This window comes from Parambassis ranga, chromosome 8 (assembly GCF_900634625.1).
Source record: "Parambassis ranga chromosome 8, fParRan2.1, whole genome shotgun sequence".
Taxonomy (NCBI): domain Eukaryota; kingdom Metazoa; phylum Chordata; class Actinopteri; family Ambassidae; genus Parambassis; species Parambassis ranga.
The window spans coordinates 15366438-15391703 of NC_041029.1; the positions used below are offsets into that span (position 1 = coordinate 15366438).

The 25266-nt window shown below is 47.1% G+C and overlaps 2 protein-coding genes, 1 long non-coding RNA gene and 2 other non-coding genes across 5 annotated transcripts; 2 read left to right on the forward strand and 3 right to left on the reverse strand.

Moving 5' to 3' along the window:
- Window positions 1-1706: 1706 nt before the first annotated feature.
- Window positions 1707-14067, forward strand: LOC114439859 (uncharacterized). Its single transcript, XR_003671093.1, has 3 exons — window positions 1707-1839; window positions 12847-12973; window positions 13787-14067. It is a non-coding gene; the product is annotated as an uncharacterized LOC114439859 (long non-coding RNA).
- Window positions 14035-16613, reverse strand: ndufa6 (NADH:ubiquinone oxidoreductase subunit A6). The gene is made up of 3 exons (XM_028412049.1): window positions 16436-16613; window positions 15037-15152; window positions 14035-14243 (listed from the first exon to the last, which is right to left on the reverse strand). The coding sequence occupies exons 1-3, from the start codon at window positions 16572-16574 to the stop codon at window positions 14112-14114; spliced, it is 387 nt and encodes a 128-aa protein (XP_028267850.1). The 5' UTR covers window positions 16575-16613; the 3' UTR covers window positions 14035-14111.
- Window positions 16614-16815: 202 nt separating this feature from the next.
- Window positions 16816-23361, reverse strand: fam234b (family with sequence similarity 234 member B). The gene is made up of 13 exons (XM_028412150.1): window positions 23234-23361; window positions 21668-22222; window positions 20934-21047; window positions 19983-20150; window positions 19775-19890; window positions 19305-19455; window positions 19085-19226; window positions 18682-18876; window positions 18457-18535; window positions 18206-18373; window positions 17994-18114; window positions 17697-17920; window positions 16816-17284 (listed from the first exon to the last, which is right to left on the reverse strand). The coding sequence occupies exons 1-13, from the start codon at window positions 23268-23270 to the stop codon at window positions 17282-17284; spliced, it is 2073 nt and encodes a 690-aa protein (XP_028267951.1). The 5' UTR covers window positions 23271-23361; the 3' UTR covers window positions 16816-17281.
- A 557-nt stretch (window positions 23362-23918) lies between these two features.
- LOC114440645 (U12 minor spliceosomal RNA) lies at window positions 23919-24072 on the forward strand. The gene has a single exon (XR_003671182.1). It is a non-coding gene; the product is annotated as a U12 minor spliceosomal RNA (small nuclear RNA).
- Window positions 24073-24763: 691 nt separating this feature from the next.
- LOC114440646 (U12 minor spliceosomal RNA) lies at window positions 24764-24917 on the reverse strand. The gene has a single exon (XR_003671183.1). It is a non-coding gene; the product is annotated as a U12 minor spliceosomal RNA (small nuclear RNA).
- Between the last annotated feature and the right edge of the window lie 349 nt (window positions 24918-25266).

Genomic DNA, 25266 nt, shown 5'->3' on the forward strand with positions numbered 1-25266 from the left:
CCTGGGTTGAATACGCCCATAACTCCCAGCGCAGCGCAGCGACCGGCATCACCCCTTTCGAGGCCTCTCTGGGTTATCTCCCCCCCCTCTTCCCCTCCCAGGAGACGGAGCTGTCTGTCCCCTCCGTGCAGCATCACCTCCGCCGCTGCCGCGGGATCTGGAGACGTACGAGGGAGGCGCTTCTCCGTTCGACGGCTCGGAACCAGCGCCTGGCTAACCGGCACCGGATTCCTGCCCCTGCCTACCGTGTGGGCCAGCCAGTTCTCCTCTCCACCAGAAATGTTCCCCTCAGGACCGAGTCCCGCAAACTTTCCCCCCGCTTCATCGGGCCCTTCAAGATCCTGCGCATCATCAACTCTGTCACGGTGAAACTGTCCCTGCCTTCCTCCATGAGGATCCACCCAGTATTCCATGTCTCTAACATCAAACCGGCCTCCGACAGCGCCCTCCAGCCTCCCTCCACCCCGCCTCCCGCCCCTCGCATCATTGACGGGGTCCCCACGTTCACCGTCCGCCGTCTCCTGGACTCCCGACGTCGGGGTAGGGGAATCCAGTACTTGGTGGACTGGGAGGGTTATGGTCCGGAGGAACGCACCTGGGTGTCCCGTTCGGCCATCTACGACCCAGCCCTGGTGAAGGACTTTCATCGCCTACACCCAGACAGACCTGGGGGTCCGCCAGGAGGCGCCCGTCGAGGGGGGGGTACTGTGGTGTGGTGAGACATCATCTCCCTCTAGGGACCCTTTTTTGGTACTCTTCCATCTGGCTGCTTTTGTTTTGCTTTCTCTCCTCAGGTGCTACGGGGTTGTCAGGGCTGCTGGGTGGAGCCGTGGCTGATTGCCTCACCTGTCTTCAATTACCCCACCTTCCTTGGACAGCTCTTAAGCCCTTCACTCCTCTACCACCTTCACCAGTTCTTCAGTTGCCCTGCGTCGTAAGCTGATTGAGCTCCTAGAAATATTTTTGAACCTGTCTTACAGAATTAACGCGCCTGTTTTTCTCCCCTTCAGGAGGCCGCCAGCCCGGTGAGACCCAGCAACCCGTTCCTCCCCGTGCACCTGCACCTACGAGCGTTTTTCCTCCTCAGTGGAAGTTTTTTGTTATACCTTTTGTAATAAAGACTCTAACCTCGAGATCTGCATTTGGATCCCTTCCTTTATTCCACATAACAGGTTCAGTCTCCTGAACAGCCTGAGGGGGAGGAGGAGGGGGGCAAGGAGGACTCTGATGGGGTATCTTTGATGTGGATGTCCGTGTTGATGGGGTGTGGAGAGGTGTGTGGAGAGGTGTCAGGGCTGGCTGATAGTCCATCAAAGCGGCAGTAGAACTCGTTCAGACTGTAGGCTAATTGCAGGTCGTCAGCTGAGTGGGGGGCTTTGGGCTTGTAGTTGGTGATCTGCCTCAGTCCTTTCCACACAGAGGCAGAGTCGTTAGCAGACGGGAAAATTGCATATCTATACCAATGTAAATTAAAAATAATAACATTTTTTTTTAATGGAGCAAATAACATTCTTCCACCATTTTCAGTCAGACTTAAATTTAAAACGGCACAATAAATGTCATCACAAAGAGGTTTTTATAATAGATTTATTAGCTGGTTTAATTTATATCTATCGTGTGGACGGCGTTGGGTGAGCTGGATGCAGCGTCTGAGCAAAACCACGAGGTGGCGCTGTTTCCCTTCACAAACGTTTCCTTCTCCACATGTCTGCTACTGCAAACGCTGGGAACATGGCGTCGGCCCGCTGCTCGCCGCTGACGCCTTGCAGGAAGACGGTGACACCGAGCCGGACAGCGGTGACCACGTCCTCCGGTGCCATCCTGCCCAAACCCAAGAAGGTGAGAGCAGATTTGTGTTTGGAGTGACACAGGAGGGAAAGAAGGCGTCCCACCTGAGACGTGTGTTTAACAGTCTTCCTCACAGCTGAACTAACTGAGTTGTTGTTATACTGCGGGGGTTGTGGTTCTGCTTCTGTGGGTCTGCACGTTCTGGTGAACAGGAGAAGTGGGTCGATTCCACAAAAACACCTGAACACAGGTATATTTATAATATTATATAAGTAGCACAACAGAGTGTGTGTGTAAGTATATATACAGTCTTAAAAAGTTGCAAAAGTTTGGGCACCCCTTAGGAAAATCACTGCATCAGCTTTTGAAGCAGCAACTTTATTTTTTCAGCTCAGCTCAGCATAACATGGTGGACACGCCACCAAATGTCACAGTAGGCCATAAGTTCCTCTCATGGAGTTCAGTGTGCGGTTTCCACCATGCATACCTCCTCTGGTTGTGACCAAAGAACTCTATCTCAGGCTCATCTCACAGTATTTCTTTCCAAAATGCTTCTTTCTTGTCCAGATGTGCTTTCACATACCTCGATGAAGATAACAGTAAAGTAATCAGACATACAGCCACGTTTCCTTGGTGTCATTCTCTTTATAAGGAGTTCTTTGGACCGCTCTTAGTCTGACCCATCACCCAGGACCTGTTTGCCTTGGGAGACCCTGCTGAGGGGCCCCTGACAACATAGCTCCTGGGATCACCTGGGCACTCAAACCCCTCCACCACTGTACTTCTTTACTTTTTTCCTCAGAATTGTCGAATTCTGGGAAAAAAAACAGGTAAAAATCTGAGATTTTTTTGCACAACTTTCAGAGGTTTAGGTGCCTCCTTTTCAGTTGTGTGTGTGTGTGTTGGGGGGGGGGGTTTGTGTGTGTGTGAAGGGCTTCTTGTTAAGGTTGATTTAAATCTGAGAATTTACTGTACTTTTTTCCTCAGAATTGTTGAATTCTGGAAAAAAAAACGGTAAAACTGAGATTTTGTTGCACAACTGTCAGATGGTGTTTTAGTTGACAGCTATTGTTGACAGCTTGTAAGCTGTACGTTTCTGCAGCCCCTTATCCACCTTCTGTTTATACTGCGGGGCGTGTCTTATTGTCTCTGCAGCCTCGATTGTTTTTTATAGAACAGGAGTGTGAGGAGTTCCTCCTCTTCTTTCTTGTTGGCCTTCTCCTGCTTTATCTGTTGTCTCTGCAGCCTTGCTCCTAGAGGACTCCTTTGTGAGGAGTTCAGATGTTGCGTCCTCCTCCTTTTGGACCTCCATCTGTCTGAGCCTGGCTTCGCTCTCCTTCACATGGAGAGCTTTGTTTTCAGCCGTCAGGGAGTTGATGGGGTTCTGCTGTTCTGAAACCTTTGAAGAGGGCTCGTCGTTACTGTCCCTGAGCAGTTTTACCTGTTCCTCTTGCTCATGAGGAAGAGGCTGAGCCTTCTGTAGGCTTTCCTTTGTAGCCTGCTGCTCAAGTTTCAGCTCCTCTTCCAGGGAAGACTTCTGTCTGGAAGTCTGGTTGGCCTGGTCCAGGACAGCTTGCAGAGTGCGTACCATATTTAAGAACTCCACACATTCTTTAGTTCGTTGGGTCATTTCGTGCCCAAGCTTCTTGCCGACGGCTTGAGTTTCCGTGTTGGCCTTGTTCAGCTGCTCTTCTAAGGAAGACTTCTCCTTCTCCAGTTTTTGGATCAGACCGTCTTTTTGCAGGACAGTCTGGTTGGCCTGGTCCAACTGTGCCTGAAACTGTTGAGTCAATGTTTCAGTCTGTTTCTGCTGGACTTCCAGAGACTGCCGCAGACAGATGATGCCTGCTTCCCTCTCTGACAGCTTGTTCTGAAGGTTTTCTCTGTCCTTTTCAAGTTTCTGTCTTTCCTCCCGTTCTCTCTTGCCTGCATCAGCTGCCGCTGTCTTTTCTTTCTGCAGACTCCTTTTCAGCTGCTCTTCTAAGGAAGACTTCTCCTCCTTCAGTTTTTGGATCAGACTGTCTCTTTCCAGGACAGTCTGGTTGGCCTGGTCCAGGTGGCTTTGCAGTGTGCAAACCTCATTTTCCAGCTCTGCACATTTGTCAAAGCATTGGCCCAGGCACTCATCCTTTTCCTTCCTCTCTTGTGTCAGCCTGTCTTCCATGGAGATCCTCTCCTGTGCCAGACTGGTCAGCATGCTGTTTGCTTCCTGGATAGTCTGGTTCACAGTTTCTAGCTGGCTTTGCAGGGAGCAAAGTTCAGAGGCCAGCTCCTCATATCTGGAAGGACTTTTTGCTGCCTCCTCACGTTGTTTCTTTTCCATTTTCTCCCTCTCCTTGCGATCCTTCTTCTCTTGTTTCTCCTTCTCCTCACGTTGTTTCTTTTCCATTTTCTCCCTCTCCTTGCGATCCTTCTTCTCTTGTTTCTCCTTCTCCTCACGTTGTTTCTTTTTCATTTTCTCCCTCTCCTTGTGATCCTTCTTCTCCCGTTTCTCCCTCTCCTCACGTTCTTTCTGCAGCTTCTTTTCTGCCTTTTTTTGCTCCTTCTTGGACATCTGAGGCTTGCTGAGTTTTTCTTCCAGGTGCCTCTTCTCCTCTCTAACGTCGTTAAGGAGCTGCTGCATGCTCTCAAGGCTTTTGTCTTTGACTGCGAGCACCTCTTCCAAGTTCAGGAGTTGGGTTTTCATCACCTCTGTGCTCTCCTTCAGTTGGTAGTTGAGAGCCTCTTTTTCACTGGTCAGAGTGATGATGATGTCCTTGTCCTCCTCTATGTGGGCTTGCAGAATGCTAAGTTCACAGGTCAAAGAAGCTTTGCAGGTCTGCAGCTCTTCCAGAGTGTCTCTGAGGTGCCGATTTCCATCGGTGGCCTCTTTGAGCTGCACATCCAGAGACCGTTGAAGGGAAATCATGTCCTCTTCCTTCTCTGCCAATGCACGCTCCCATTGTTTCTGCTTAATGGCCAGATCCTCCTTTGATGCTTCTGACTGCTCCTCCCAGTTTTGCTCCTTGAGGGCCATCTCGTGGTTCAGAGAAGCCAGGTCAGCACGCAGCTGAGAGATTTCGTCCTGTGCGCTTAGCAGAGCAGTCCTCTGGCTCTGCAGAATCCTGCAACCAGGTGTAGAAATGTTCCTGTCTGCTCCTGACTGCTGCTCCTGGGCCATCTGCTGTGTCAGAGAAGCCAAGTCAGCATGCAGCTTACAGTTGTCCTGCAATGACCATAGCAGAGCATCCCCCTGGAGCTGCAGAATATCACAGGTTGTTTGATTGTTCGTCATCATTTGTTCCCCCATTAGTGTCGTAGATGAAGAAATGTTCCTGAATGGTAATAATCCTGTGTTGTGTGTGTTCAAAATGAGTGTCGCTCTCGTGTGTGTACACTTGAACTATGGTAAAATGCTGAACTAAGCTCGCAGCTATATATTTTCTAGACTTCTTTTATGACATCATAAAGAGCCTTTCATAATAAGTCAATTTAGAGCTTATGATGTCATCACTTAGCCACGCCCCCTATTACCACGTCCATACCACCAGTTAGAGCCTTTGATGTTGTTTACTTAAGCTAGCATAGCTTAGCATATTAGCCGGTGTTCGTTGATTACCGCAACATATTTAATGAACAGGAGAATATTTATAAGTGTATGTTTTGTGGTGTACGCCGTCTCCATGGTAACTTCACCCGGCATTCAGACTTGTGATTTTAACATCTAGCTAGCTAGCTAACTGTCAACATGGTTGTGTCGTTTGTGTGCAAACGTCCACAGCATCCCAAGGCTAATTGTACTGACACACATTCACACCCTGTGCTAAAGTCTATATGCTTGTATGCACTACGCTGCACTTTATAACATCCTGCTGGACTTGACCATGTCATTACTGCACAGTAGCTGTTTTGAGTATTATTGTATGTTAACACTTAATTTGAATGGGTGTGCATAAGGCTGACATGACGCTGCCATAATCATGACATGACCCCTGTCATGAACATCAATGAATGCTTATGACAGCTGTCATAAGGTGTCAATCGGTAAATTATGTCACTTTTGATGCAAAGTTGACATTGTTTCAGATGTCTTTGTTATGACAACTTGACATTAACCAAGACAACATAACCTGTCATAAATATGACATAGCAGACCTAATTTTAAAACTGTAAGAAAGTATTGTTTTATATCTTTAACATGACATTAAGCTATCATATATGGTTGGTTTTGATATTGGCTGTCATGACACCATTATAATTGTGTCATGAATCTTGCCCTTTTCATTAAGATGTCATTAAGTGTTATTACAAGGTCAAATCAGTTTATAACAGTGTCATGACTGTTTTCTGTGAATTCAAGTGAAGTGGAACAATTTTGCACTTTTCATTAAGATGTCTAAGAAATCTCAAATCAAATGCCTTAACAAAAACAATACATTATCACATGTAAAGACCATATCAGTGCAGCCCAATGGCACAAACACAGAGAAACAGATGTGTATTGTTTATGTTTTATTGTCAGAGGTTGGACATTTAGATTGTACATGCAAAACAAATATGTGCAATTTTTGCATTCTGGCAATGATGTCGAATGATTGTCGAATTCTGGGAAAAAAAACAGGTAAAAATCTGAGATTTTTGCACAACTTTCAGAAAGGGGGGGGTGCCTGAAGGGCTTCGTGGGGAGTTCTTCCTCTTCTTTCTTGTCAGCCTCCTCCTCCACCTTCTCTGTTGTCTCTGCAGCCTCTTAGCCTTTTTCAGCTCCTCCTTTGTGAGGCGTTCAGATGTTTTTTCTTCCTCCTCTGTTTGGACCTCTGTCTGTCTGAGCCTGTGTCTTTAGCTTCAGCAATGGTCTTGTTCAGCTCCTCCTCTAAGGAAGACTTCTCCTCTGCCAGTTTTTGGATCAGACCGTCTCTATGCAGGACAGTCTGGTTGGCCTGGTCCAGTTGGCTTTGCAGTGTGCAAACATCATTTGCCAGCTCTGCAGATTTGTTAAAGCATTGGTCCAGTTCGTGCAAAACAGCCTTTCTGAAGTCTTCGGTCAGGGTTGCAGAGGTGGCCTGGTCCAACTGTGCCTGAAACTGTTGAGTCAATGTTTCAGTCTGTTTCTGCTGGACTTCCAGAGACTGCTGCAGACAGATGATGTCTGCCTCCTTCTCTGACAGCTTGTTCTGAAGGTCTTCTCTGTCCTTTTCAAGTTTCTGTCTTTCCTCCAGTTCTCTCCATTCTTTCTGCAGCCACCTGTTTAGCTCCTCCACTAAGAAAGACCTCTCCTCTGCCAGTTTTTGGATCAGACCGTCTCTATGCAGGACAGTCTGGTTGGCCTGGTCCAGTTGGCTTTGCAGTGTGCAAACATCATTTGCCAGGTCTGCACATTTGTAAAAGCATTGGTCCTTTCTGAAGTCTTCGGTCAGGGTTGCAGAGGTGGCCTGGTCCAGCTGTGCCTGAAACTGTTGAGCCAATGTTTCAGTCTGTTTCTGCTGGACTTCCAGAGACTGCTGCATCTGCTGTTTCAGAGCAGCCAGGTCGGCACGCAGCTCAGTGTTTTCCTGCTCTGAGCGTAGCAGAGCAGCCCTCAGGCTCTGCAGAACCTTGCAAGTTAGCGGACTGTTCAACATCATTTCTTCCCCCATTAGTGCAGTAGGTGAAGGAATGTTGCTGTGATCCATGGTGGACGCTGGAGACACTGTGCTCCTGAAGATATCTTCAGGTGAAGATATGTTCTTGAATGGTAATAATCCTGAATGCTGCAAACACTGTGCTCCTGTGTTCTTCAGTAGGTGAAGAAATGGTCCTCTCTCAATGGTAATAATCCTGAATACCTGAATCACTGAGTGTTTCAAATGAGTGTCGCTCTGTGTGTTTACACATCACTATGGTAAAAGTTATTTTATGACATCATAAAGAGCCTTTCATTAAAATTCAATGATGAGCCTATGATTGTCATCATTTAGCCACGCCCCCTTGTAACACGTCCATATGCATCTGTTGGAGCCTTTCACGTTAATTACGTAAGCTAGCATAGCCGCTATATTAGCCGACGTTTGCGTTAGCTTCTTAGCTTCGGCTAGCAAAGTGAAGGGTAACGTGATTTATAACGGGTTACCGTGAGGCAAAGTGATTAAAGCAACATATTTAATGAACAGGAGAATATTTATAAGTGTATGTTTTCATTGTGGTGTACGCCGTCTCCATGGTAACTTCACCCGGTTAGTACACATGAGACGTTTCAGTATATTCACGGCATTCAGATTTGTGATTTTAACAACTAGCTAGCTAGCTAGCTAACTGTCAACATGGTTGCGCCGTTTGTGTGCAAACTATAATAATAATAACTATAATAATACTGTTTTGTTACCTGTCCACAGCATCCCAAGGCTAATTGTACTGACACACATTCACACCCTGTGCTAAAGTCTATATGCTTGTATGCACTACGCTGCACTTTATAACATCGTGCTGGACTTGACCATGTCATTACTGCAAAGTAGCTGTTTTGAGTATTATTGTGTTTTTTGTATTCATGTCTTTTGCCTTTTCTGAGCTTTCGGACCAAATCCCGTTGTTCTATGACAATAAAGCGTCTCGATTCTTTCTGATGTCTCCACAGCTGTTACACAGGCTGTAAAAAAGGTGTTTGGAGGATTATGTCATGGTTTCAGCCAGGTCTTTTATTTTGTAGTTCATTTTCTGTTTGTATTAGTTCTAGTTTTACTAGTCACTTCCTGTTTTATTTTGAAACTCGATCTTCCCCCTGTGTTTCAGTTCTGTCTTCCTCATGTGTGCTCCCTTCCCCCACCTGTGATTACCTGCTCCGCCCTAATGTGCTTCACCTGTGTCCAATTGTCTTCCCGCCCTCCTGTGTATAAAGCCTGTGTGTTTCCTGCCCCTTGTTGCCAGTTCGTCTTGTGAGTCTTCCATGCGACACAGCCGTCCAAGTAGCCTTTCTGCTCTTGTGATTTTTCCCTACGTGTTCTCGAGTAAGTTTTGGATTCTTGTGTTTTTTCCCTACGTGTTTTCGAGTAAGTTTTGGATTCTCTTGTGTGTGACCTGTTTTTTGGATTTGACTACTGCCTTTTTTGCCTTTGCCTTTTGGATACCTCTGCCACGTTGACTGATCACCCGTGTACCGAACCCTGGCTTATATTAAAGGAACTGAGTTTGTTTTCACCTCCGGCTAAGTCTGCATTTGTGTCCGCCATCTCACAACCCCTGACATTACGAACTGGCCATTAAAAGGACACAGCGGACATGGAAGAGGTCAGAGCGGCTGTTAAAAGCCGAAGCCTTCAGTGGGCACCATTTAAGATGGTGCGTCAGTGGAACCAGGTTTACCAGCTTAGAGGAACAGTTCAAGCTGAGTTAGACCTGCTGGACACCCTGCCTTCACCACCCACAGACGAGAAGGAGCTGTGGCGGTTGGTTAACCGCAGGATTTTCTTGCTCCAACAACTTGGAACACTATGGAACTGCAAAGAGACGCTTAGAACTGGGATGGACCAAGCGCTGAACTCAGAGCCTTGGCTCCACATCCATTATATCGGGGCGTTCCAGGAAATGGAGGAGTTCACTGCTCCTGTGGCCTCCTTTCTGCCCACCTGGTTTCCCAGTCTCCAGTCGATGCCGTTCTCCCCAGTGCCGCCTGAGGGCGGGCTCCCGACGACGTCGCCACTTCCGATTCCGCCCGGAGGCGGGCCCCCGGCGACGACGCCACTTCCGGTTCCGCCAGGAGGCGGACTCCAGACGACGTCGCTCCTCCCTGCTCTGTCGGAGCCAGCAGGGCTCCAGACGACGCCGCCACTTCCGGTTCCGTGCGGAGGCGGGCCCCCGGCGACGCCGCCACTTCCGGTTCCGTCCGGAGGCGGGCCGCCAACAACGACGCCACTTCCGGTTCCGCCCGGAGGCGGGCTCCCGGCGACGTCGCCACTTCCGGTTCCGCCCGGAGGCGGGTCCCCGGCGACGTCGCCACTTCCGGTTCCACCAGGAGGCGGACTCCAGACGACGTCGCTCCTCCCCGCTCCGTCAGAGGGCGGACTCCAGACGACGTCGCTCCTCCCCGCTCCGTCAGAGGGCGGACTCCAGACGACGTTGCTCCTCCCTGCTCCGTCGGAGCCAGCAGGGCTCCAGACGACGTCGCCACTTCCGGTTCCGCCCGGAGGCGGGCCCCCGGCGACGACGCCACTTCCGGTTCCGCCCGGAGGCGGACTCCAGACGACGTCGCTCCTCCCTGCTCCGTCGGAGCCAGCAGGGCTCCAGACGACGTCGCTCCTCCCCGCTCCGTCAGAGGGCGGACTCCAGACGTCGTCTTCTCCTGCACCACCCGAGGGTGGGTGTTTCGGTGCCACCTCCAAGGATTTATCCGCCGAGCTTGTGGATTTTTTATACCTTGGAGCATTTGCAGCATTGACACTGACTGTAGGAGTGTCCTTCCTCAACACTAGAGGGTCTTCGACCCTGGGTTCCAGCCCAGGCCCTGATGAACCCTCAGCTCCGGGTCCCAGTCCTGACCCTGGTGGGGTTCCGTCCCCAGTTCCCTGTCCTCAGCCTGGTGGGGTTCCGTCCCCGGCTTCTTGTCCTGACCTTAGTGGTCCACCGCTCCCAAGCCTCTGCTCCGGTCCTGGTGGGCCTCCTCTCTTGAGCCCTCGTTCCGACCCCGGTGGTCCACCGCTCCCGAGTCCCTGTTCCGACCCCGGTGGTCCACCGCTCCCGAGTCCCTGTTCCGACCCCGGTGGTCCACCGCTCCCGAGTCCCTGTTCCGACCCCGGTGGTCCATGGCTCCCGAGCCCCAGTCCCGACGCCGGTGGTCCTCCCTCAGTTCTGGCTTCCTGTCTGGACCCCGGAGGGTCCCCTGCTCCAGCGCCGGTCTCCAGTCTGGACCCTGGAGGGTCTTCTGCCTCGTCTTCGGCTCTGGCTTCCTGTCCGGACCATGGAGGGTCCTCTGCCTCGTCTTCGGCTCTGGCTTCCTGTCCGGACCCTGGAGGGTCCGCAGCCTCGTCTCCGCCGACCTTCTGCCCTGACCCTGGTGGGTCATCCTCATCGTCTCCGCCGACCTTCTGCCCTGACCCTGGTGGGTCAGCCTCATCGTCTCCGCCGACCTTCTGCCCTGACCCTGGTGGGTCAGCCTCATCGTCTCCGCTGACCTTCTGCCCGGACCCGGGAGGGTCCACAGCCTCGTCTCCACCAACCTTCTGCCCTGACCCTGGAGGGTCAGCCTCCTCGTCTGGTGGGTCAGCCTCCTCATCTCCGCCGACCTTCTGCCCTGATCCTGGTGGGTCAGTCCCATCGTCTTCGCTGGTCTTCTGCCCGGACCCAGGAGGGTCCGCCTCGCCTTCCTCGCTGGTCTTCAGCCCGGACCCAGGAGGGTCCGTCGTCTCGTCCTCGCTGGTCTTCTGCCCGGACCCAGGAGGGTCCGCCTCGCCTTCCTCGCTGGTCTTCTGCCCGGACCCAGGAGGGTCCGCCTCGCCTTCCTCGCTGGTCTTCAGCCCGGACCCAGGAGGGTCCGTCATCTCGTCCTCGCTGGTCTTCTGCCCGGACCCAGGAGGGTCCGCCTCGCCTTCCTCGCTGGTCTTCAGCCCGGACCCAGGAGGGTCCGTCGTCTCGTCCTCGCTGGTCTTCAGCCCGGACCCAGGAGGGTCCGTCGTCTCGTCCTCGTTGGTCTTCCGCCCGGACCCAGGAGGGTCCGCGTCTCCATCGCTGGTGGTCTTCCGCCCGGACCCAGGAGGGTCCGTCGTCTCATCATCGCTGGTGGTCTTCCGCCCGGACCCAGGAGGGTCCGTCGTCTCGTCATCGCTGGTGGTCTTCCGCCCGGACCCTGGAGGGTCCGCGTCTCCATCGCTGGTGGTCTTCCGCCCGGACCCAGGAGGGTCCGTCGTCTCGTCATCGCTGGTGGTCTTCCGCCCGGACCCTGGAGGGTCCGCGTCTCCATCTCTGTTGTTTTTCCGCCCGGACCCTGGAGGGGCCGCGTCTCTATCTCTGTTGTTCTTCCGCCCAGACCCTGGAGGGTCTGCAACCTCGTCTCTGGTGTTCCCCCGCCGTTTCTCTCGACCCTGGGAAATCTCGGCCTTCTCAGCCTCTGGCCTTGCTCTCTGAGCCCCCCCAGACTTCGTCACGCTGGGTCTCTACCCAGTTTTCTGAGTTTTTGTTTTCTGGACCCTTATTAGACTGATTTTTTGCTCCCTGTATTTTTGTTCAGACTCATGGTTTCTAGTGGAACGTCTGGGAGCCGTTCCTTGAGGGGGGGGGTACTGTCATGGTTTCAGCCAGGTCTTTTATTTTGTAGTTCATTTTCTGTTTGTATTAGTTCTAGTTTTACTAGTCACTTCCTGTTTTATTTTGAAACTCGATCTTCCCCCTGTGTTTCAGTTCTGTCTTTCTCATGTGTGCTCCCTTCCCCCACCTGTGATTACCTGCTCCGCCCTAATGTGCTTCACCTGTGTCCAATTGTCTTCCCGCCCTCCTGTGTATAAAGCCTGTGTGTTTCCTGCCCCTTGTTGCCAGTTCGTCTTGTGAGTCTTCCATGCGACACAGCCGTCCAAGTAGCCTTTCTGCTCTTGTGATTTTTCCCTACGTGTTCTCGAGTAAGTTTTGGATTCTTGTGTTTTTTCCCTACGTGTTTTCGAGTAAGTTTTGGATTCTCTTGTGTGTGACCTGTTTTTTGGATTTGACTACTGCCTTTTTTGCCTTTGCCTTTTGGATACCTCTGCCACGTTGACTGATCACCCGTGTACCGAACCCTGGCTTATATTAAAGGAACTGAGTTTGTTTTCACCTCCGGCTAAGTCTGCATTTGTGTCCGCCATCTCACAACCCCTGACAGATTATGTTTCCTTCTGTGCTGCCTTGGTGAAACTTTGACACATCATTTTACTGTATTTTACCAAACGTTCGGTTCATAAGGACATACAACAGGTGATTCTGGAAAATATCAAAACAGTTTCGTAATGGTTAATTTGACACTCCTCGATTATAGCCAGGACACAAACCACAAGAAGCAGCCACATGGTCTTTGATAAAGAAGATGAAAATGAAGTATGTGTCATTGTTGGTGCTAACCTGCTCTCTCTCTCTCTCTCTCTACAGGCCGACTTCAACCAGTCTGACCCTGAAGTTTCTGAACAATTGAGTCAACCAAAGACCAAAGACATCCTGAAGACATCCAGGCTGTGCTGAGAGAGATGAGCACTTCCCTGGCTTCACTGGAGATGAGGTACATGAAGGAAGAGGGTGAAGGTTCAGTAGTACAAACCTGTAAAGCTCTGAAGCATCAGGGTGTTGTCCACTGAGAAAATGTCTTACTAGCTCATTTTAATTCCACTCAGGTGAGGCTGAACATGTAGCTTTGGGGCACCATGGCTGCTTAGGGGGCCTCTGCATTTGAATAGTCGCATATAGCAAGAAACGATGTAAGGGGGCGTCAAATTATTTTTTTTTGTTTTGGTTTTGAGGTCTAATCCACGCAAAGCTGATGTTTCTAAATCATGATGAGAGAGTGGATCGCCACATTTTGATGCGTATGACTGGAATTCTATCTGTTTCTTAGTCTCTTCTGCCACCTACTGGTCGTTTGGAGTTACAGCATTATGTCTAGTTGAAATGTTGCGATGTAGTGCCTGTAGTTTTTTCTTTTAGCATAAACCTTCCAGTTGATTAATGTTTATCGTTAGAAAAAGACGCAGCAAAGCTTATGAATTATCAGTATTTTGTTATTTATCAACTAAAGTCCCAGAAAAGCTAGACTCTAATTCTCTTCTGTTCTTCACATATTGTCACATTAAAGTAGTATCACGGGAGAACCATCAGGTTGAAATGCAGCAACATCAGCAATGTCTCCGGAGGACCCCACAAAAAAAGAAGTCATTTGAATTGACAGCTAAGGACTATGAAATAATGTGACCAAGCCTGCAGTTAGTTCACTTGTTAGTGGTTTTAATGTTGTGCCTGATCTACTCATAGGAAAAGCTGAAAGTCTGTTTTTAGAGTGTCGGAAGCTAAACATCACTCCTTCTTTATCCCTCCACAGATGAGCCTGTTTGCCTTCCTGGAACATCTCTCTGCCTCAGCCTGCACTGCTTTCCAGGTTTTTTGCTGTTACCTATTGTACTTAGACTCAAGTCTTCATAAAGGGAGTGACACTGGTAAAATACAGTGTAAAATCAGTTTGGTGTTGGAGATCAGAATGCACTAAAATGTTCTCTTATTGCTGTATGTATGATTATTATTATAAATCAACATTCAAATATATTCAGGTAAGATGGAAGAATACACATATTTGTTGGTATTTAAGCGTGTATTTACAGTAAAGAGAACATAACAAGCAAAGAGCATTCAGAGGTCAGCCGAATAGTTCATGGGTCGTGACTCCGGTAGAATTTAGACAGGAAGTCGGTGGCACGGGGCTCCTCGGACTCACGGAAGTAGCGCATCACGTGTGTCTTCTGCTTCCACACGTTAATCGTCTCCTGAAGTTCCATTTTCCCCTGGAGGGCAGACAACAAGTATTCAGTGTTATTTTGACAAGCAAAAAAAAAGGGAGGTCAGATGCCCGTTTCATGAAGAAGTTTTAGAGGAAACTCTGGAGTATGTTCAGCCTGAGATGAGGGAAACCTCGGGTTTAACTTACCTCTCTTATTGAGTTAACTGTTTCAATAAGGGAGGTAAGTTGAAGTGTTACCATGGTGACTTAATTCTGTAAATATAACCTAGTTCTAGAGCAGGTTTTATTCAACAAATCCTGATTCTTACCCGTTACAGAACTGACTCTTGTGTCACTTCTTTGTTTATTTATACAAACAAGCAACATTTGTTACTGATACTTTTTCAAGTTGATCCAATAATTGATCCAATCCACCCATAACCGTACACTTAACATATATGAGAGGTTCTTTATGTGTGATATTTACTTAAAATGAGGTACGACCATAACATCATGCTTAATTGATTTAATGATATTTTACTAGTAGGTGCTTTAACGTCTTCACTTGCAGAAGCTGAACTTAACACACAGCTGCAAACATGTAGTTCAAACTCTATTGACTGCATTTTAACAGAAAGGTAGGGAAGCCTGTTTGTGTCAGGGTCTGTTGCCATGGTGAATCGTGGTATCAGGGCTCCATTAATGATGGCTTTCAACAACTCTAAAGTTGATCACACTAATGCAGCCCAGCTGTACTAAAAACCAGAGACAGCGTTCACATTAAACTCAGAGTCTGCTGAACCTCCGTAATGAAACAGACTCCAGGTAAGTGTTTTTAATATTTTTTTAATTCTTACCTTAATGACGAGCATGTCGATCACACGGGGGTCAGTCACGTGCTTGTTTTTATCAAACATCTCCCTCACTTTGTCTCTGCCCTGACGTGTTGTGATGTCCAGCTGAAACACTGCCACTGCCAGGAGAGACACAAACAGTCAAACGTCTGATCACTAAACAGATTTAGTACCTTATTTCCATATCACTACTTTAGAGATCAGGAGATCAGTGGAAGCAATGCCATGAAAACCCAGCACTCAAAGCAAACACAAATATGGGCTGGATGACCACATCACAGTGTTGTAGTTATCCTGTGAGGTGTTACACAAAGCCAGTATAGTGAAACGGGAAACCGTGTTTAGTGTAAGATCAAAATGATATTTCAAAATGATACTTCAAATTTGGCCAAAACAACATTCAGGTGTGACTAGTCGATCGCTGAATTTTAGAGCAGACTAACTATTGCAACATGTATTATTGTATTGTCTAGTCTATATAATAAATAGTTCACATTGAAATGTATTTATTAAACATCGGTGATCATATGAAAGGTTACATTGACAAGTATACTGAGTTCTGTCACCCGACTCCTACCTATATAGACTTTGAATTCTGCACAGACCTGTGGATATGCATCGCAGCCAATCAGCTTCCGAAATGAGACGGATTTACATTTTAAACACATAAGTAGTGCACCGTGACTCACAGGTCCGAGTGACACAGAAGCTGTACATAAACACACCTGCATCAAGGTATAAATGTGTCAATTTTCTGATGTAGCTACAGCCAATACTGCACCTAGCGGTAGCCAATATGGCCGACCACAACAACAACACTGAGGTGTGACTAGTCGATCACAGATCTTTAGAGCAGACTAACTAGTACAACTTGTTTTGGTGATTAATATAATTGCCTAATTAAATTCAAACATAAAATGACAGAGCTATATAAACCCTCTTCATGTAGTTCATGCAGTATGCCCGCATACTACTTTTACCCACAATTCCGTTATCGATTAGTCCGACTGTCTAGTAACCGCTGTTGGCCGCTTAATCACAACTGCTTTAATGTCAAATTCACAAGCACATCTACACTTATGCAGACAAAAGAGACTTGAATATTTCTTAGTTGTCAATCAATAGAAAAAATGACGACAGAAAAGTCTGTCCGCGAGCATCAGTGGCCTAATGAGATACTGTATCCACAGAATACACAGCAGCAGCGGTGAGTTCAGGGCCAGACCATCATAGCGGGGTCTCTTTGTAATTCTTGTACATCCACAGACAGAAATATGTTTAATAAACACTCCAGAACACAACAACAGCTGCCATGACTGAAAGCTAGCTGTCAGCTAGCAGCCAATCGTTTCGACCTTGAATGTTTAGTCGCCGTTTACACGTCATTAAATACACGACGTACCTGTATTCGGTACCTCTCGGTACCAGGCTCGGTATAACTCCCGGACTCTGCGCTTTGCTTCATCTAAATCCCGGCTAAAGATTGGTTTAACAACTTTAGCTGCTCCGGTAGCCACTCGGGTCGCGGCTGTAGACGCCATGATTGCTGCTGCTGTGTCTGTTGCTCAGTGGTGTTAATAAGGCTCTCTACTGCCCCCTTCAGACAAGGCGGAGGTTTGACACAACAAATACAACTGTTTTTAAACGCTTCCCCTTATATGCTCAGTAATACTATTTTGTATTTGTGGACATTTTAATATGCATTACACTAAAATATTCAGGTTTAAGAAGATATTTTTTAGGTTACTTAAACATACACACAGCTGGATGAGGCATAGAAAAGAAGCAGTTTACTCATGATATGTGAAATTTACATCCAAATGAACAGCCACATACTCTCAGAGGTGTGATTATAACCATTAAAAACAAATAAACAATGAATAAATACTGTACAGCATTAAATATTTATACTCTACTTAACCTGGTGATGAGCAGCCATTAGTGGTTTTAGGACAATAAAAGATTACAACATATAAAAAAAAAATACAAGTACCGGTATGCATAACTGTAAATAAAAGTGCTCAGCAGTCATTGAGTTTAAACAACTATAAATATCAGTCAAATATGACTTCCTAATTAAATACAATAAATAATCAATGTACAAACATGACTAAAGAAGAAAAAACATTACACATTTCTTTCTCAAGTAACAGAAACAAACAGGATGTAGGTAGCTGCAGGTGAATCAGAAGTGTCTCCATGTTTTGCCTTTAGTTGTACCGTTGCTTCATGATGCAGAGGAGGATTATCACTGAAGAAAACAAAGACTTTAATTAGTCAAACTCATTGCACCAAAGGCCACAAACTTATTGATTATCCCCTGCAGGTTAATGCTCTGTTTTGAATGAGTGATCTTTATTGTCACTATATTCAGAGTACAATGAAATTCTACAAGGCCTCTCTCAACACACAGTTAAAGGTAGGGTAGGAGATTTCATTCTGATGCATGATGGCCGAAGTCACAGACCACAGCTCGTCTTCAGGTGATGTGCGTCCATGTGATTGGGAGGCGTGGCTTTGGGGTGAGCTCCGAGAGAAAGGGGCGTGTGTTTACTTTAAATCTGGCTGACTCTCACTGAGTTTTTTCCAAATCTCCTACCCTACCTTTAAAATAAATTGCAAAGAAAAAAATACTATAAGTGGTAGAGCAGCAGTTTTCCCACCTGACGTTTGAAGGAAAGGTGCCTGAAGAACTTGTTGACCTCAAACGCTCCTGGTTTCACAGGCCCAGGATTGCTGCTTTCTCCCAGCCTGACGATTCGTCCTTTGCCGATCGCCCCTTTGAGGCTCATGCTCTTGACAATGCGGGCGCTGGGCTCCGAATCAGGTGTTGGCCGGGAGGATACGGTGATGTAGGTGGCGTCTTTCAGATGCTCCTGGTAGCTCACTGCCCCAGAGGAAAGATTATTTATGAAACTCACACGCACAGGTGATTTTTTTTTTTTAACCCGTGTTTTTACCAGCTGATGTGACTGCAGTGTCCGTGGTGCTGCTGAGCTCCAGCAGGATTGTGGGATATACAGGATGCAGCAGGAACAGTTTCCTGATGAGTGGCTCTGCAGCAGCAACACCTGGAGACATCTGGACAGCCAGAGTTCACAGATCAATGCATTATTTTTTTGAAAGTTAAGTTTATAAACTGTGCACTCGATTCACATAAAAACAGACTCACAGTTGTCTTGGTGACATTCCTTTGTGTTTTGATTGGCTCGCTCGCCCAGAACAGGAACACTGATTGGCCAGTTGAGGTGGAGATCGCAGATGTTCCCAAAACCAGATGAGGACACACAAAGTCTGCTGTCCAGAGATGGTGACCATTCGCCCCGTCGATAATCTGCACCTGACAGACAAAGAGGAGGAAAAAAGGTCAGGAATGACATCCAAACATCCTACATGCTTAGTTATTACCTTTCACTGCTTTACCTTCATGACACCATTTGCTGAGTGCTGGATGAAAAGATCAAGGACTCCATCACTGTTAAAGTGTCCTGGAGCCGGCTGACTGTGACAAGTAGAATGAATAAGGTTAAATTTGGAAAGATGATGACAGCGTTTATAATCTTCAGACCTATTTTGATCTTCAGACCTATAATGGTCATAATCCTTGAATTCTAACTGTGCTGTCACAGTGACCTTTGACCCCTGTACCTATGAATGGACGGTGTGGTGAAGGTCCACTCTTTGTGTAGGTCCCTCTGTTTGAGCACCGACAACTTGCTGGAGCCGTACACCAACACCCAGTCACTTCTGCTAGCATTCAGGTTGGAGACAGAATCCAGGCTGTTGTGGTTACTCCCAAAACCAGCCACAAGAGGGAGCAGGTACTCCACACGTTCAGATCCTCTGATAACGAAACAGGACAACAACGGTCAGCTCTCAAAAGGAATGACTGAATTCTATCACCATGGAAACAACCCTCATCATGTCCTCCAAGCAGCACAGGGTGTGTAAATTCCATCACATCAGCTGTTTCTACAGGTTTAGTATTTAACAGACAAAGAGACGTCTGTCCGGTGTAACCGGAGCCAACAGGCCAGTCACTGAGGTGTACCTGTAAATGTGTATGAAGGAGGATGAATTGGCTTTCTGGAGTCCCTCCCAGCTCACATCCTTCCTCCTCAGCACCTGACTTATGGGTGTTTTGTCTGTGGCCCTAATGTAGATGTCCCGCAGAGAGATGGCCTCCACATTACCTGAGAGAACACACACGTCTGCAGTTATTTACTGTAAACAAGCAGCTGCTGCTGCTTAAAGGCGGCGCTGGAATTCACCTAGTCCAAACAGGATGTAGTACGCTCCTTGTTGCGTCTCGTGCAGCAGAGGACCAATCAGCTTTCCTTGTGCTGTGAGGTTGAAAGGTACAGGACGTCCGAGGATTGCTCCCGTCTGGCCAGAGATCAACGTCAGGGACAGATCCAAAGTCTGTAAACAGATGTACAGCTCAATGTTAATGTGGCTGTTTGCTACACAGAGGAAGACATACAGGTTATGGAGAAGCTGGAAAGAAGCTGTTGCTAGTATGTATAACCACCTTTACACCTTAAACATGCGTATGGTCAGATGCCAATATATAGTCAGAGACCAGTATTTCAGCTTTGAGCACACAGCCCGAAGCCTGGAGAGATGGATTCGGGATGTGATGGATCACACGAACACCTAGCTCATCATACAAGAGGAGAAGCAGCATGTTTGAGTGTAACCTGATCTATGTGTACAGACTAGGCAGCTGACACAGTGATACCTCGTCTGCGGGCAGGGTGGCTACGAGCAGATCTGGAACCGAGTCGCCCTGGAGGTCCGGAAGTAACACGGCCTGGGATTCGATGTTCTTTAGCAGGACTGACCACAGCTTCTTCCCTGGGGAAGGAGAAAAGAAGGAATTTGATCATCATTCTGCTCACAGCCAACCGCTCCTCACTCACTCCTAACGCAAAATCGTCTCCTCTAACCTGTGGTGCCATTGACGGCCATGATGATGGATTTGCTGATGAGGAGACACACGTCTGACGGTGGGCTGTTGTGCCGCAGGCCGCACTGGATGTACATGACTGACTCCTGCATGACTTTCCTCCACAGGACGTGACCGCCGACGGCCGACACGGCCACGGCGCTGTAAACTGAGGGGAGGAAAGCAAACAGAACAGTTAGAGGAGATTCTCTGCTCATAGTTTGAACCACAGAACCAAATAAAAATGGTCAAAATTACATCTGTGACATACAAACATACACTCAGCAACCTAACAAAATCGAAGCTTGTATCAAGAAACCTCAAATACAACTAGAAAAAAGCATTTCCTGAAGAAAATGCAAGTTTGATTACTGCAGCTGAAGCTTTGCTTTGAACGCTGATGTGAAGGATTGCTCTGAATTGCTGGAGAATCAGAGCAATTCAGAGCTTTGTATGCCTCTGTGTGTCAGCCTGTCGCCATGGTAACAGCAGAGGAGACCTCAAAAACCACTCCAACGGGCGGAAACGATTCGGAATTAGAAAATTCTGAATACAAGTTTGATAGAGCAGCATCTAATGAGCGTTTTAAGACTAAAATGGAGTCTGTAGCTTGAAATTTGTAGGAGGAGACACATTTGGCAGATGACCAAAGGGCTCTCTCATAGACTCCCATGTTAAAATGACACCGAAATTGCTTAATATTTGAAAAACTATAATTTTTTTAAAAAAAAACTTGAAGTTGAACTGGAATGTCCTCTGTGAGATGAACATGTTATATATATATATATATTTATATATATATATATATTTATATATATATATATAACATGTTTGAGCACAGACGTGTTGGAGTTCTCTCTGCTTGTAACCATGATGGTGCTGTTTCCACAGAGCTGCAGGCCTTAAGTTACAGTCAGGGATAATGGTCCGGAGTCTAGAATTGCACTCGTACTTTTGTTTCCTTGTGTGATGTGGGTGTCGTTGGTCCACGCGGTCACTCCCAGAAAAACATCCTCCACCGAATCGCCGTCAACGTCCCACAACGCCAGAGCGGGCGGAGTGACACCTAAACGGGGGGGGGGGGGAGGAAGTACCAAATAAACCCGAAAACATTTGTTGTGGTTCCAATCTGAAATGTGCCACCGCTCTATAACATAGTTCATGTTGAAACAGGAAGTGAGTGCAGCTAAAACCTCATAATCCTGTGTAATCACAGGGGGCTAATTAAAGGGTTGATCCATCATTGTCTAGCCATGGAGGCTCCTCCTCTGTAAAAGCTGCTACGTGCTCCACGAGAACGGAGAAACTCGCTCAGGCTGTCAGCGCTCTGAGGAGAAGATGATGTAACTTTCTTCTTGGAACCCTGGTCTGGCAGGTCTCGTCTGAGCAGAACTCTTTTTCCTGGTTGTGTCCGAGAACTACTGTGTGATTGCTCAGAATTTCGGAGTGGGCGTAGTGAATGCAGAAACGTGGAAAAAGCCTCTCCACTAGCTGCTACGACCAAGATAAATAGTTCTTCTCAAACAATCGGTGAGACCTGCCAAACCAGTGTTCCAAGAAGAAAGATAGATCCTTTTCTCCTCAGAGCGTGTAAACAGCGTTAAGCCCTTTACATGTGGTGGCACCGCCTCCTCTACATTTCAACAGTGGACTTTCAGAAAGGAGAAAGTCACGTCGCTTCTTTACCTCCTGCGTCTCCCAGCGCTTTCTCCCACTGCAGCTTCTTCTCCAGTTCCCCCTTCTGGCAGGGGATCAGGAACGCATACAGCAGCACCACCACCGTGGCACAAAACACAGGCACCAGGAAAACCGCACTTCTGACCGCCATCTTCACCCTCATCCTCTTCTCCTCCGCATCGCCGCTGGGAACCCCGAGCCCGGCGCCCCCCATCGACCCAGACCCCCGTCTATCCTCCCCCATCCTCTCTCTGCCCGAGTCCCTGTGGGCCCAGTGCTGCATCCCTTTCACATTGTCTCTGTCCTGCCTGGACTTGCTGGGGAGTCGCTCCCTCCACTCGTCCTCTTCCTCCTCTTCCTCGTCCTCCTGCGCCTCATCTTCAGGGGTGCCCACGAGTCTCCCTGATCTGCTGCCACGCAGCTTCGAAGAGCCAGCACCCAGGCAGCTGTCCCTGCCCAGGCCGTTTCGGGGGTAGTTAAGAACAAGGTCATCCTCCTCGCTCTCGTCCTCGCTGTCCGCCTGGGTGAGAGGGTCGTACTCCCCAAGCTCCGAGCCCTTCTTCCCTGCAGAGACACAGAAGATGCTGACTGAGGTCAACTCTCATTGCATATATGTGCAGATAAACCCTGAGTGAGGAAGCAAAAAGTCAACAGATTTAGTGCAGAGAGCCTGGAAGACGATCCATGACATGATCTGATAACACAGCGGCACATCAGCTCAGAGCTGCACGTCTCCCAGGAATGTGTCCATGCTGTCCGCTCACTGTGGGCCTGATGAGAAGCAGATTCAGTCGAGGTGATGGCCTCTGTTTGCTGTTGGTGGACGACCTGGAACAGGGTCTCACTGATCTCTGAGACAACCATGGAAGGAACTTAACAAGATCCAGCAAGAAGGGGGGGGCGCTGCAGCCCGCAAGTCCACCATGTCAACATCCACAAAGTCAGAGCATTATGTTCCAGAACGAGGTGCGTAAACGATGGAGAGAAACATGTTGAGGAATAATTGCATTAGGCTCCTGCTGCTCTTATCAATCACCCTTTGCTCTGTTCATATATATATTAATAAGGTTGTTTAAAGGTGTATTAATCTGCAGTAAACACTTTTTCACCTTCTTTTTAAAGCTATTAAACACAGTACTTACACATTATTGCTAAGTTATAGCAACATAAATCATAATTGTTTCACAAATGTTGATTATTACATCATACTGATCATGATAACTGACCGACTGTCGTGTTATTATTATGATGCTACAGCTCAGGCTGATGATATAAGCTAGCAGCTAGCAAACAGCAGCTGTTTTAACATTACGCACAGAAACCAACACACACACACACACGTTTTTCACAACATTTATGTGTAAATCATGTAAATGTGTGTTCTTGGTTCGGAACAGTTATCAGTGTGTGTGTGACACAGCGGAGCATCAAATGAATCAGATGCGTCTGTTAGATCTGAGTTGCGAGATTATGAGCCCATTTCTGTGATTTCCGTAAAATTAGCGGCTAAATTGCGTCATTATTGTCTGATAATTAATCTACGCGTCCGGTGTAAATACTCGCTGCACATCTTACCGGGCAGTTTGAGGGCACGGGACAGAGCTGCAGCCATTTCTCCTCTAACGGATCATCCGCGGCGAGGTCTGGGAGCGGCGGCGGTGTGGAGCTACCAAATTCCCCACCGATCCGGCAGGTTGGGTCTGCGCCTGCCCAGTTGCATGCTGGGACTTAGAGTTTTTTTTTTTTTGCTGGTAACTTAGTTTCAAAGGCAAAGTGCGCCCCTCTCCGGTGGATAGAGGGTATTTTAAATAAACTTGTATCTATGAGGATGATACAAGTTGTGATAAAATGGTTCACATTAAGCTGCAGCGAGGCTACATGATGAAGAAGTGTACAGAAACAACTCGTTCTTCTTCTACCGTCTTAAATCTGTGCAACTGGTCTGTGGTGTAACACCGCCATCTACAGGTGGACGTGAAACATTGGTTTATTTCACCGTCACATGCTCAAATAAATCCAAATTAAATCTGAGCTAAAAGAGTAACATGTCTGAAATTACCCGACAGTCATTTTGGACAAAAAAATATTTTAATGATGTTTAAAGGCAACAAAATCACATATTTTTTCATACAATCTGTTTTTGTGTTGGTGAACTTTGGTAAGTAGGTGAGATAAGCAGCTCGGGAGAAATCACTGATGACACCCTAACACAGGAGGCACGGGGACTTTGTACAGGTCGGTCATCGACCCTTACCTGGTCATGCCTTAAACTGATGAGTAAGGAAAATAACGACGCGGGGTGACGCCCGTGTCCTCGTTCAAATTACGAGAGGAATTTTTGAACGGGTAAAGGCCTGCCTGCTGAGGTGACTCGCCTACTTTGCGAGATGCCTTGCGGGACTAGGGTCTTCCCCGACCCCCTTATATGTTAAATAAAAACTTGAATATCCAACAAACATTAACCCCAGCACTAGGTTTAGTAAGTGCTGTTGTTTATTATAACCACCCTGAACTCTCACACACACTGAATTTAATGTGCAATATTATATCACATATCCAGATGGACAATATACAACATGTGCAATATATTTATAATTGACAACATATAATATGTGCAATATTTTTCTTTCTTCCATACTTGAAATTCTGCAAATTTATACACATATTTATATTCTCAGGAATGTGCACTAACTTCTATGTTTATATAGTAAATATTTTTTCTTAACTTTTTCTTAATATCTTTTATATTGCTTGTTTTTTTGCACTGAAACTGGATGACGCTTTAATATCATTGTACTTTTGTATAGTGACAATAAAATGCATTCTAAATCAGAATCAGAATCGTGTGTATTGCCATGTAAGTGAAGGGGATTCACATTACTAGGAATTTGCCTTAGTGATTGGTGCATACATAAAACATATAATAATTAACGTGAAATAAGATAAAACTAAGATAAAATCAAGGTAAATAAACTAAAAGTAAGCCTAAATTGACATGGCATAACAGACATACAATGAACAGAGCATAAAATGGCAAACATCAGCAAACCTAGTGCTGTTGTTTGTTTTTTATTTTGAAGTTTTTATTTAACATATAAGGGGGTCGGGGAAGACCCTAGTCCCGCAAGGCATCTCGCAAAGTAGGCAAGTCACCTCAGCAGGCAGGCCTTTACCCGTTCAAAAATTCATCTCGTAATTTGAACGAGGACACGGGCGTCACCCCGCGTCGTTATTTTCCTTACTCATCAGTTTAAGGCATGATCAATTGATGGTCGATGACCGACCTATACAAAGTCCCCATGGCTTCTGTGTTAGGGTGTCATCAGTAATTTCTCCCGAGCTGCTTTTTTTCACTTACTTACAAACGTTCACCAGCACAAAAACAGATTTTATAAAAAAATATGTGACTTTGTTGTCTTTAAAGATCATTAAAAATATTTTGTTGTCTAAAATTACTGTCGGGAGTATTTAGTGCAAAGGCTCATGGGTATGTAGGTGTGACTACAATACGCGTTACGTCTAAAGTAATCAATCGCAGATCACTTAGTAGTATAGATAAAAGTTCGCCGATAGGTTGCTGTATGTGTTTTAAACACGTTGTTGTCAGT

Coding starts and splice junctions, on each gene's coding strand:
- ndufa6 (XM_028412049.1), bottom strand. CDS start 16,574: ATGGCGTCTACAGCCGCGACCCGAGTGGCTACCGGAGCAGCTAAAGTT. Junction 15,153..16,435: donor CCGAGAGGTACCGAATACAG/GTACGTCGTGTA, acceptor CTCTCCTGGCAG/TGGCAGTGTTTCAGCTGGAC. Junction 14,244..15,036: donor TCGACATGCTCGTCATTAAG/GTAAGAATTAAA, acceptor TCTGCCCTCCAG/GGGAAAATGGAACTTCAGGA.
- fam234b (XM_028412150.1), bottom strand. CDS start 23,270: ATGGCTGCAGCTCTGTCCCGTGCCCTCAAACTGCCCG. Junction 21,048..21,667: donor AGCGCTGGGAGACGCAGGAG/GTAAAGAAGCGA, acceptor CCCCCCGTTTAG/GTGTCACTCCGCCCGCTCTG. Junction 19,891..19,982: donor GGCCGTCAATGGCACCACAG/GTTAGAGGAGAC, acceptor CTCCTTCCCCAG/GGAAGAAGCTGTGGTCAGTC.